The sequence below is a fragment of the Setaria viridis genome, chromosome 9 (genome assembly GCF_005286985.2).
Source record: "Setaria viridis chromosome 9, Setaria_viridis_v4.0, whole genome shotgun sequence".
Classification (NCBI taxonomy): Eukaryota; Viridiplantae; Streptophyta; class Magnoliopsida; order Poales; family Poaceae; genus Setaria; species Setaria viridis.
Window position 1 is genome coordinate 35,123,316 of NC_048271.2, and position 11,562 is coordinate 35,134,877.

General features: G+C 44.9%; 2 protein-coding genes across 2 annotated transcripts; both read left to right on the forward strand.

The window, feature by feature from the left end:
• The first annotated feature begins 1,067 nt into the window (after positions 1 to 1,067).
• On the forward strand, positions 1,068 to 5,308 carry LOC117840123 (AT-hook motif nuclear-localized protein 8). Its single transcript, XM_034720583.2, has 6 exons — positions 1,068 to 1,446; positions 1,739 to 2,489; positions 2,599 to 2,651; positions 3,555 to 3,686; positions 4,306 to 4,467; positions 4,571 to 5,308. The coding sequence occupies exons 2-6, from the start codon at positions 1,916 to 1,918 to the stop codon at positions 4,913 to 4,915; spliced, it is 1,266 nt and encodes a 421-aa protein (XP_034576474.1). The 5' UTR covers positions 1,068 to 1,446; positions 1,739 to 1,915; the 3' UTR covers positions 4,916 to 5,308.
• Positions 5,309 to 5,918: 610 nt separating this feature from the next.
• On the forward strand, positions 5,919 to 11,154 carry LOC117840122 (3-hydroxyisobutyryl-CoA hydrolase 1). Its single transcript, XM_034720582.2, has 14 exons — positions 5,919 to 6,203; positions 7,009 to 7,089; positions 7,175 to 7,243; positions 7,822 to 7,885; positions 8,070 to 8,149; positions 8,236 to 8,319; positions 9,094 to 9,178; positions 9,558 to 9,643; positions 9,961 to 10,082; positions 10,160 to 10,220; positions 10,330 to 10,428; positions 10,534 to 10,635; positions 10,735 to 10,776; positions 10,878 to 11,154. Exons 1-14 carry the CDS (start codon positions 5,934 to 5,936, stop codon positions 11,013 to 11,015), a joined length of 1,383 nt encoding a protein of 460 aa, XP_034576473.1. The 5' UTR covers positions 5,919 to 5,933; the 3' UTR covers positions 11,016 to 11,154.
• The last annotated feature ends 408 nt before the right edge of the window (positions 11,155 to 11,562 follow it).

Genomic DNA, 11,562 nt, shown 5'->3' on the forward strand with positions numbered 1-11,562 from the left:
TACACCATTCATGCACAATATGTTCCTCGAGCTTTGTTGCCTTCTCTAGATGTAACTGCCATCCTCCCTTTGTGACGTCTATGTGTCCCGTCTTTCCTCTCCATCACCTCTTTATATTTCTCCTTTAGAGCTTGTTAAAACATTCAAGCTTCTCTCATCGACAGGCTGAAACTCGCCATCGAGGTATGTTATCCTTCCTCTCCTCTCCTCTCTACATCTCTATTCTGATACTAAAGGGTCCTCGAGTTTGTTAAGCCCTAACTGCTCAAAATCATGTATGTTTTCCCCTCCCCAGTAGCGACAACCATATCAAGCTATTTGAAAATCGATCCGTTAATCTAATTGTTGTGCTAATTCTTTTTTCATCCCCGAGTTAAAAGCCTGTCTCCTCGTTTCTGGTTGAAAGCCTATCTTCTCATTTCTGGTTGAAATTGCAATTTCTATTGTATAGTTTCACGTTGCTTTCTCTGTCTAATAGTATTCAGAATCCTTTCTTCACGATGTCGGAAACAGTATTTTGACATTAGGGTTTGACAAGCACAACTGCTGTCTAACACATATAGTTTGGTTTTCGGCACGGTTGCCGCATGGCACGACGGAGCTAGGGAGGGGCTGGCAGGGGCCATGATTCACTGTAGTTCATTTAGTTTGCAATGAAATTTATTTGGTTTGATTTTAATTTCTAACCAACTTGCACGACATAATTTGCTTGGCCCCTTCTTGTTCCAATCCTGACTTCGGGTAAGGTTGGAGCACCTGGTGGTAGGAGGGAGCATCGTGGTAAACAAACTGGTGCTTTGCATCTTTCTTTATCTTTTTAAATGGCGTTTTGAATTTGGGGCAGGAGCTGGTAGCGGCTTTTGTTTGTGTGTGTTTGCGGTGGAATGGTGGTGGATGGAGGAGTAAAAAGGTGGGAAAGCGTAGTTATGACTTGTCTCCCTTTCTCACGAACTCCGAGCCAAAAAGCGTCCCCACACCCTCCACCTCCGTCTTTATTGCTACCTTGCTGATACTAGCAGCAGTCATCAGCAGCTGCGCTGCACCCATCTCTCTCTACACGAGTCCACGCGCGTGTGTGTACGCGTAGCAAATTTCTTTCTTGCTTGCTCCCTTCCTTTCTTTATTGCCCTCGCTTTTATTAATTTCCATTTCCCGTAATTTCCTCCTCCTTTTCCCACCTTGCTTCCTCTCCTCGCTTTGCTCACGCACACCCCTAGGCAGCAGGCAGCAGCAAGGCTAGGCTCTCTCGCTCTCCCATCCATCTCGTCCCCATTGCATGCGAAGCAAGCAAGCAAGAGGTCAAGAGGAGCAGTGAGCGAGTGAGTGGCGTTTGGTGTGAAGTGAGGACTCGAGGAGGGAGGAGGAGCCGAGGAGGACGAAGCGAGAGGAGTCATGGCATGGTGATGGACCTGCTGCTCCCCGCCGATCTAATCACTTTGCCCCTAGGTACCGTACAGGCGTGCGCGCAGGCATCAGTCACCTCCCCATCCTAACTCTCACCTAATCTCCCCTCCACCGCTTTCTCCTCCTCCCCCCAGCTAGCTTCTCTCTCCCTCCCGAGCTGCTTTCTTGATTTTTTTATCCGTCTCCTAGCTCCAGATTTTTAAAAATTATCTCCGGCGAGCAGCCTAGCTAACTACTACTAGCTTAACTCAGACTGAGGGCGTGCTTTCTCGCTTAATTTCCATGTTACCACTAGTGCTCTAGCCTTAGCTACCCTTGCTGAGTGCCTTTGCAGTGCTGGGAGGAGAAGGACAAGGTCTCTGATCAGCTGAGCTTGTCGCTGGTCAAAGGCGAGAGCTTTGTTGTGCTGCGAGTCCAAGCTCGACAGGACCACTGCCACTGTGTGAAGCACAGCGGCAGCGGGGCGACAAGACGAGGAGGCGGAAGCTGCCAAGCGGGTAGATCTACGCAAATGGAGACCAAGGACGTGGCCCCGCTCCCCGCCACCACCGCCGCCGGCGCCGCGGCGCCCGTGCCTGCTCCGGCCGCTCAGCCGCCGCCGTCTTCTATGCCGCCGCCGCCACCGCAGCAGCAGCAACAGCACCCTCCGCCGCCGCCGTTCGCGCAGCAGCAGGCGGCCCCGGCGCCGTCGCCCGCGGCGCCCATGCCCGGCGGCATGCGCCTGTCGTTCGACCAGATGGCGCCGAAGCCGGAGCACCACCACCACGCGGCGCCCATGCTGTACGCGCCGCCGCCGCAGTCCACCGCGGGCGCTGGCGCGGGAGCGGCAGGCTCGCCGGGCGGCAATGTGCTGGGCATGGGCGAGCTGATGCGCAAGAAGCGCGGGCGGCCGCGCAAGTACGCGCCCGACGGCAGCATGGCCCTGGCGCTGGCTCCCATCTCCTCCGCCTCCGCCGGCGGCGCCGCGGCCCCCGGCCAGCAGCAGCACGGCGGGTTCTCCATCAGCAGCCCCCCGTCCGACCCCAACGCCAAGCGCCGCGGCAGGCCCCCAGGCTCCGGCAAGAAGAAGCAGTTCGAAGCCCTGGGTACGTGTTCTTCCTCCTGTGTTCAGTTTCCTACCATGCCGCTGCTTCTTGTGCACGTCTCGTCGGTTTAAATCTCACCGGTGTTGTGCTCGTGCCTTCTCTCGTGCAGGTTCTTGGGGCATCGCCTTCACCCCTCACATCCTCACCGTCAAGGCCGGCGAGGTAAGATTCACAGATCTCGTTCAACTCCCAAACGCTTTGCTGCATCTTGGTCGCCGTCTATGGTGTAGATCTGCGATTCCGCGCATCCCCCCTGTGCGCGCGCCTGTGTGGCCTTCTTGACAGAATGCCAAGTCACCGGTGTTGTGACCTTTGCGCTCTGTTCTGCCATGCCGTTGGGAAGCCCGGCAGGTTGCGAGCTCGCGTGGGTGTCTGTAAGATTCCCAGCACGGCTGTCAGTTGACCGGTCCCACGGTCAGCGACGGCAGGCTGGTTCTAGTGGGTGATGCACTCCTCGTCACTCCTGATCCTGACTGATAGTCCAGTGCTAGCTGTACGACCCTGAAAATCTGCTGTGTACGTTGAGGGGCTGCAAGCAGCGACACCTTTTGGTTGCTCCAGCCTTCACTCGAGTGAGAGAGTGAACTGTGGACTGTGCATGGTATAGCTGGTGAAACAAATGCTCATGCTGATCAAGTTACTCGTGCAAGCACGGCAGTAAATGTTATTCTCTGTTGATAGGCTCATAACATCTTTGTATCTGTGAACGATGATATCTCATATCTGACCAAGACGGATGTTAGCTAACCTGGAACTTCATAATTTGATAGATCTTGAGTTTTACCTGCATTTACTTTAACTGTTGTTCGAATTGGAGTAATTGTGTTCATTCTCAAATTTGCCTTCAGCAAGCTGCTTAGAATTCTTCTATACAAGATGTTGGCTAATTGTATATCATGGTGCAAGGTCAGGGCATGTTTGTTTTTCTCTTTTCTTTTTGGAGTCAGTTGGGCCTTTGATTTTCACCAATTTATTACTACTATTTACAAGTGTCAAGCTATTCTTCATTTTTTGTCAGTTGCGTAAGAGTTGCATTTCAGTTCTGAAATGTCTGCTTCTTGGCAGGATGTTGCATCCAAAATAATGACGTTCTCGCAGCAAGGCCCTCGCACAGTCTGCATCCTTTCTGCTAATGGTGCAATTAGCAATGTGACTCTTCGGCAGCCAGCTACATCTGGTGGATTAGTTACTTATGAGGTATATGTTATACTGTTCTCATGCTAGCGGAAATTATGACATTCTGAAGTACTAAATAATGGGTTCAATATTGATTTCTTTGTCATGCCCATTTTTTTATTGGAAATACATGTTTTTATTATGCTTCAGAACAGTACCTGAATCTCACAAGGCCTTATCCAATGTTCTGTAGAACATGTCAATGGTCCATCTTGCACTTTGTACTTCAACTAACAATTTGGCAGGTTGATGAGAATGCCACCTGGTTGGTAGGAAACAAGGTCTTTATGATTTTTTGGTTAAGCATATATTATTGTTGGCTTCTTTGTCCTGTCTTTGTTCATCTGACATTAGGGATTCAAAAGCACAGCAATTTGGCTTTGAAGTTACCTTTTTTTTTCTTTTCTTGTGTTTGAATTTTAACTGTGTTGGTGGTTTGGAACTTTGATGTGAATACAAAGGAAGATTGGATGCAATAGGTCTAGTTGGTGCTTGTGTAGAATGCCACTTCACAAAAATTCAGAGTCTGTGAAGCTGAAGTTACTTTGAGCAATTAACTGAACCAATTATGCATGATATCTGTTACTCCACTTGACAATGGTACGCTTCACCTTCTGATGATGTGCAATTTCTTGTGCAGGGGCGTTTTGAGATCATCTCACTATCTGGTTCTTTCCTGCTTGCGGAGGATGGTGACACTCGCAGCAGGACTGGTGGTTTAAGTGTTGCACTTGCAGGATCTGATGGACGAGTTCTTGGAGGATGTGTTGCTGGAATGCTCATGGCAGCAACTCCTGTTCAGGTTTGATCAACCTGTAAATTTTCTTCCTCCTAGTTGACATTTGTTCAATTGCTTTATTTCACTGACCACTTTATACTTCTACCTGTGTTTGACTGGTCATCAGGTTGTGGTGGCCAGTTTCATCGCAGAGGGCAAGAAATCAAAGCCAGCTGAGGCACGGAAGGTCGAACCGATGTCTGCTCCTCCACCACAGATGCCTACCTTCGTGCCACCTCCTGTGGCCACCAGCCCTCCATCGGAGGGCACATCCAGCGCATCATCCGATGACTCTGGCAGCCCGATCAACCACAGCGCCATGCCCTTCAACCACTCCGGCCAGCACCAGCACCCTCACCAGCACCAGCACCAGCACCAGCACATGCCGCCTGCCTACGCATCCGGTGGGTGGTCCCTCTCTGCGCACCAGCAGAACAGGCATGACTCTGACATGAAGATGATGTCGAACTAACACTGCTCAACCTTAAGTGCCCCATTTCCTGGTTGGGCTGGAGAGGAAGCTGCTGATGGTTGGTTGGTACTTCTGCCATGGATGATCCTTTTGCGTCGTCTGCTCTGATCAGTGACGGTGTATCTGCTATAGCTAAGCTAGCTAGGAGAGTTAGGGTTCATGGTCTCACCTGCTGTTGTTTCCCCCCCAAGTAAGATTAATTTAATTCGAATTAGCCGCCGTTGTAATGCTGTAGCGTTGTCCTAAAGTCTGTCAGCCCCTAACGCCAGTTGTGATGGATGCCTGATGAGATCTTCACCTCCTAGGCTAGTTAAAATACCATTCTCTAGTGTTATGGATCATGAATTTACTTGAATGCTTCGGTTTAATTTGGGATCGTATCCTGTTTTGCTTTGTTCTCTTCTATGCTGCCGCTTATCATGTGTGCATTCATTTGTGGGATGTAACCGACTGACATGAGTCAATTTGTGATTCTTGCTACGTAAAAAATGAGCTTTTGTACTGTGTGAGCTATAAAAGTTGGCTGAAGAGCACAACAGTTTTACCGAAATGTGTTTATTCAGTCATTCTGTGATCTGTCCGACAGTACAGATGGTTTGAAGATAGGGTTCTGTTGTTGCCGTTTTGGATAATGGAGGATAAATTATTCGTGTTGAGGGTTGGAGCAGGGAGAACTTGGGAATTGGGATTAAGAGCAGATAGTGGTAGGATTCGTCGTTGATCATCTCAGATAGCACTACAGCCTTTGCAGCAAGGTAATTGGTCAGCAACGCAAGCCACCAAGTGACCGCAAAGTCACTAGCAAAGTCCGAATCGACTCCGTCAGTTATGTGCTGCGTTTTACTCGAATATTTTTTATTTTCCTTGTCCATTTTCCGAGTAGGCCAATGTCTCGCTTTGGAGTTCAAAGGGGAAAAATGATTCACAGACTTTCACGGTCGAAGATTCGAAGCCAGTTGGGGAGTTCGTTATCCTTTTTTCTTTAGGATAAGAGAGGAGGGTGGGTGATTGGCCCAACATGGCCCGTGGGCTGCCGGCTGCGACGACGTGGCTTTCGTATCCTAGGCCCACAAGTCAGAGACACCCGCCGTTCGTCATGATCCCGTGCGGAGTGTTCCTACTCCAATTAGTTTTACCTTCACCAGGCAGCAGTCTTCTCGTCTTCCTCCTCCGGCGTCCCGTCCCTGGGAGCCTCCAGCGCCATCCTCGGGCCCGCTTGCCTGCACCTCCCGAGGAAGGAATGGCCTCGCTTCCTCCCGCCGGCGCCGCGGGCGCCGACTCCGACCAGGTCCGGCCCCCCTTTTCCCTATCAAGTCCCCAAGTTGTTTACTCGGCACGCAACCAATCGCCGTGCGCCGTGCCACCATTCGATCGGGCCGCCTTCGCCTTGCAATTCGCCCTCAGGGTGTCGTACTAGACCTTCCGATCGGACGAGGAACCACCGGACACCCTTCTCACCTAGTCTACCGCTGCTCCGTTCGCCTCTGCATCTGCTCCCTGCCGCTCTAGCTCGCTTTCTGCCGGTTCGTCGGTGCTTGATTAATTTTGTTTGCTTGCTTAACGTTTACCACAAGACTCTCGTGTTAGTTTCAAGATGCATGATTCTCGGATACCTTGGCCCCATATGATTGGTCTCCGCTTTCAGTTGCTGCTGATGATCGGTGGATTTCACTAGTTGTAGGATCGTTGCCTGCTTCCTGTTCTGTTGAACTAGTAGTCCACGAATGGTTAATTCGGCGTGCCTTGAAGGATTTAAAATTCATGCTGGGGTGACTATAGCCATTACCCAGTATGTCATATTGTAATTCCAGCGCTAATTGACTTGACTCTTTGACCTGTCCATACTTAGTTCTGAGATCCAATCAGGTTGGTGAGGTTTCAGGAAACAATTCATCATTGAGTGCTGCTGTTACTTTTGCTTATGATCTGTTTTTACAACAGTTCACACTCGTTTTTGTCAAATGTCATGCTTCTGTGATCTGTATCATTTCTGTATTCTGTACATTGTGCTCAGTTCAACTTACTGTAACAAACGTTTGATGGTTGTTTGTACCAGAAAAGTAAAACAGTTTTTCGTATTCTCTATTTGCCAGCTTTTGGTAGAAGCAAATGATTCTACACGGACACTGATTTTGAACAGGCCAAAGCAGCTGAATGCACTCTCCTCCGCAATGGTATTTTAAGAGTTCACCAGTATTTAAGCACCAAGATTTGCTGTTAGAATAGTGGGAGCAGGATGATTTTGCTTTCATGTTGCAGATTATGGGACTCTTGAGGTGTTTCACTGCTTACGAGAAAGATGATGGAGTTAAATTGTTGATTATGAAGGTATCTCATGCAACTGTGTTTCTATTATCGTCTAATGTTGATGTGATTTAACTTGGAATATAGATATCTATGCCTTGTTTTCTGCTCTTGTAATCTGAGCTCACTACTTGGGTGCCTTCTATAGTGAACACATGGTAATAGAAATCAACAAGTAACAAGGAAGTAGCAGGGAACATGATACCCTAGTTATTTCTTGAAAATCAACAAGAACACAGAGAGTCTGATGGGGTTATTTGGTTCTGAAGCATGTTATTCTGCTTGATTTGAAGTGCATAATTCTTAGAGAAACTATGTTGCACAATATGGTTTTTGTTGTCCTAAACCTTGAAAAAGAAGTTATTTGCAAATGTAACTTTTTCTCTTTTTTTAATATATACTCCGTATATTGAGAGTCTAGCTTCTTAAAGTGCCTTTGCCACTTTATCCCAGAGCTTACTTTGTCTTCCTTTTTTTAGCTTATTTCTCATTTCTTTCTTCTAGATTGATATGATCATCATTCATCACCATATCTTCATTTCCTTGATGCATTCAATTGCTGCTATTGTTTGTTACTCTATCTGATCATCATTTGTTTTTAGGGGAAAGGAAGAGCATTTTGCGCTGGAGGTGATGTTGCTGCAGTTGTCCGGGCTATAAACAATGGTACTTACAGCTTAAGCTTGTTTCTGTGATATAAAAAAATATCCAGAATTAATTCCTTTCTATGTTTTTCACTGTCTTCCGTTACCTTGCGTAATGCCTGTCGCACTGTTATCATGTAGCACATGGATATAATGTTATTCCACATGTTTGGTTGGCTGTATTGTGTATCTAATTCATGAATTAGGCAGCTGGAAATATGGTGCTGATTTCTTCCGAAATGAGTTTTTGTTAAACTACATCATTGCAACGTATAGCAAACCTCAGGTGAGCCACACCCTTTCAAAGTTATCCATGTAAATAATTCAATTCTCTGTTCCTTTGCCTCTAAGGGCTAGACCATCTGATTGTAGGTTTCTCTTCTTGCTGGAATTGTTATGGGTGGAGGCGCAGGTGTTTCCTTACATGGAAGGTTTCGAGTTGTGACCGAGAACACGGTATATACTATTAATCAAACCCTGGTGACATTTTTGCTTTTTTTTTTGTTACTATGTCATGGTGCAGCTTGAGATCTCTTTGTTTAAGGTTCTGCTGAATGTTGCCCATCCTTAAATAATCCAGCAGTATTATATTTAAGCTCGGAAACTATAACCATGTTTTGATTGAGAAATCCAGAAGTGTAATCCAGCGTTTGGCTAGTCAGAAACTATAACCATGTTTTGATTGAGAAATCACAGTATGATATTTAAGCTCACTCTTTAATATAAACTACTATGCTGGTATTTGGAGTGCACAGGATGCTCACACTAGTTGTTACATGACAGTGAAATATCGGATACCAAGTTCTGGAGGCTAGATTTCTTGTTGGCTCATACGTAGTTGATGTATTAGTTAGTTCATAGAGAAGAGCAATGCTTTAAAGTTAAAATATGGCAGGAGCACTGCCTTTCACTTAGAAAAATATTTTACAGGTTTTAACACCAAATATACTTGGGTCTTAGATTCGTAAAAAATGGAAAGGAGAAAACAATTCTTCCGCATGTGGGTTCTTGTGGCTTTACCCAACACAATTTTTTTGTACCTCTTCTGATGAATTTAGGCCTGAATTTTTCTGTTATCAGGTTTCAATTGTCGCACGGGCTTTCGTTTCTTGTGTGCTTGATCTATGATAGTAGTTTTATTCAATTGGGATATGTAGAATCTAGCTTGGATTTTTCTTATAAGCAGAATACGTTCAAAGTTTCAAGTACAATAATTTGATATTTGTGCAGGTTTTTGCAATGCCAGAGACAGCATTGGGACTCTTTCCAGATATAGGGGCTTCTTATTTTCTGTCTCGGCTACCTGGTTTCTATGGTTGTCTTTCTTTCTTCTTTATTTAGTTGAAGTGCATGTAACCATATCATTGTGATCTGTATCGTGTTGCTGGATATTATTCACAACCCTGAACTGCTATGCATCCTCGTATTTACCTTTGCGGTTTTGTAATGGCCATATGTTTATTTGATTTTGGACTATGCTTATTCAATTGATCTATGGAGCCATGAAAGTGAATGTGGATACATAATCATAGAAAGGAACAAAAGTGTCCGAATTTCTGATTGTCTATTTAAGTTTATTGGTTCTATAAGATTATTTAGTTTAATTGATAGAGGGAAACCTTTTACTCTTTTAGTTGATGCAAAGATATCTTGTGAGATCTTGTTCCTAAACTTTTATCATGTCTCTTCTCCAGGAGAGTATGTTGCTCTTGCTGGTGCAAGATTGGATGGTGCGGAAATGCATGCGTGTGGTCTGGCAACTCATTTTGTCCAGATAAATGTAGGTTCACTTGTAATTTAAATTCTAACTCATGGCTTTGGCATCACCGTGCCCCTATTTTCTTGCATTCATGGAACAGAAATTGGTCAATGTAGCTGTCAACATTTACCCCAAAGAAAATGTAGCTGTCACCTTTTGTTTCAATATCAATATTTGCTGTTCCATTTGTGGTTTTATTATTTCTTATATCATCATTGTGCATCCTGACCTCATTGACATAGCAATTGCATTCTCTCAATTATGGTTGCCATATATCCTAAGTCTGTATATGTGTTATACCTGTCTATAATCCCCAGTAAATACTCTTTTTTCCCCAGAGGCTGCCATCACTGGAGGAATCACTTAAAAAGGTGGACACCTCCAATCCTTTTGTTGTGTGTGGTATTATTGATCAATTTGCTCAACAGCCATCACTGAAAGAAAACAGCTCTCTGAACAGGTAGGACTTCTGATTGAATGACTGCTTTATTCCCTAATTCATTATTTGTTGTTTTTAAATTTTTTGGCGCTCCGCAGGCTGGAAATCATCAACAAATGCTTTTCCAAAAGAACAGTTGAAGAAATCATATCTGCTCTTGTGAGTTCTGTTACAGTTTTCTTTTTCAACGGAAGAGTCGTTAGAGTTAACTGCGGCTTTTATGGATTCACATGTCGGCCCATGCTATATTAGTATTTATTTTTGTCAGGAACAAGAAACTTCAAATTCGGCAGATGAATGGATTGCTTCTACAATCCAGTCCTTGAAAAAGGCCTCTCCTACCAGTCTGAAAATCTCTCTCAGATCGGTATCCCTCAGAAACTACCTATGTTCAAAACTATACTATAATCTTACTGTCTATGTGTGCCCATGGGAGTATAGTTGTTTCATTGTTTTCTAACTCTGATTTTAGATAAGAGAAGGGAGAATACAAACTGTTGGGGAGTGCTTGCGTCGGGAATATAGAATGGTTTGCCATGTCATGCGTGGTGACTTCAGCCGTGACTTCTTTGAGGTAAATATTGACTTCCTCAACACTTCTCATGTTCATTCAAGATATCTATACTTTCTCTTGGGCAAGATCTCTATACTTAAGATACAATTCCTGTTGCAGGGATGCAGGGCTATACTGGTAGATAAAGATCGAAACCCAAAGGTACAGATAATCTCATAACATTGATCAGAATCTCTTCCCGATGGCTAATTTCATATGACACGACCTTTGCTTTCTGGTGATTTTTTGGGGGGTAATTGCAGTGGATGCCTCCAAGGTTGGAACAAGTGCATGATGAGGCGGTTGAACAATATTTCTCCAGAATCGATGACCCACAGTGGGAAGATTTGGACCTACCTGCAAGACGTTCCTATGGAAGAATTATTGAGTCCAAGCTTTGATTGGAAGTATCACACTGCTGATAAAATAAAAGCTGAACATATCTTGTAGGTCAAACTTCTGTCACACAAGAAATTCTATTGTTTATTGAAGAGAGCTGTGGCTATTTTAAAATCGGTGGAAAACTTTTTCTCGTAGTCAGATCTTGCTTAAGCTGGTGTGTTATCGCCTCATCGCGTCATCATCGTTGTGATCTTCTACCCAATTTCAAGAGGGGGCTCCTATGTAACATCCGTGTGCTGGATAAGCAACATGGTTTTAAAGTCCATTAGACCATAAGCTCACCTTATAAATAAATAAATTTAACATTTCGGAAGATTTCATTCAACATTTTTTGAGAAATAGTTCAACATTTAGAAATACTACATTCAACATTTTTTAAAAATAACTACTTTCAACATTTTTCTTGAACTATTCCAACATTTAAATAGAATGGATTCAACATTTTCAAAAACTAGATTCAACAATTTTTAAGCCTAACTCAACATTTCGAAAAAATAATATCCAGTAGCTTCTTCTTCATCGACAACGCATCACCGGCGGCGGTGG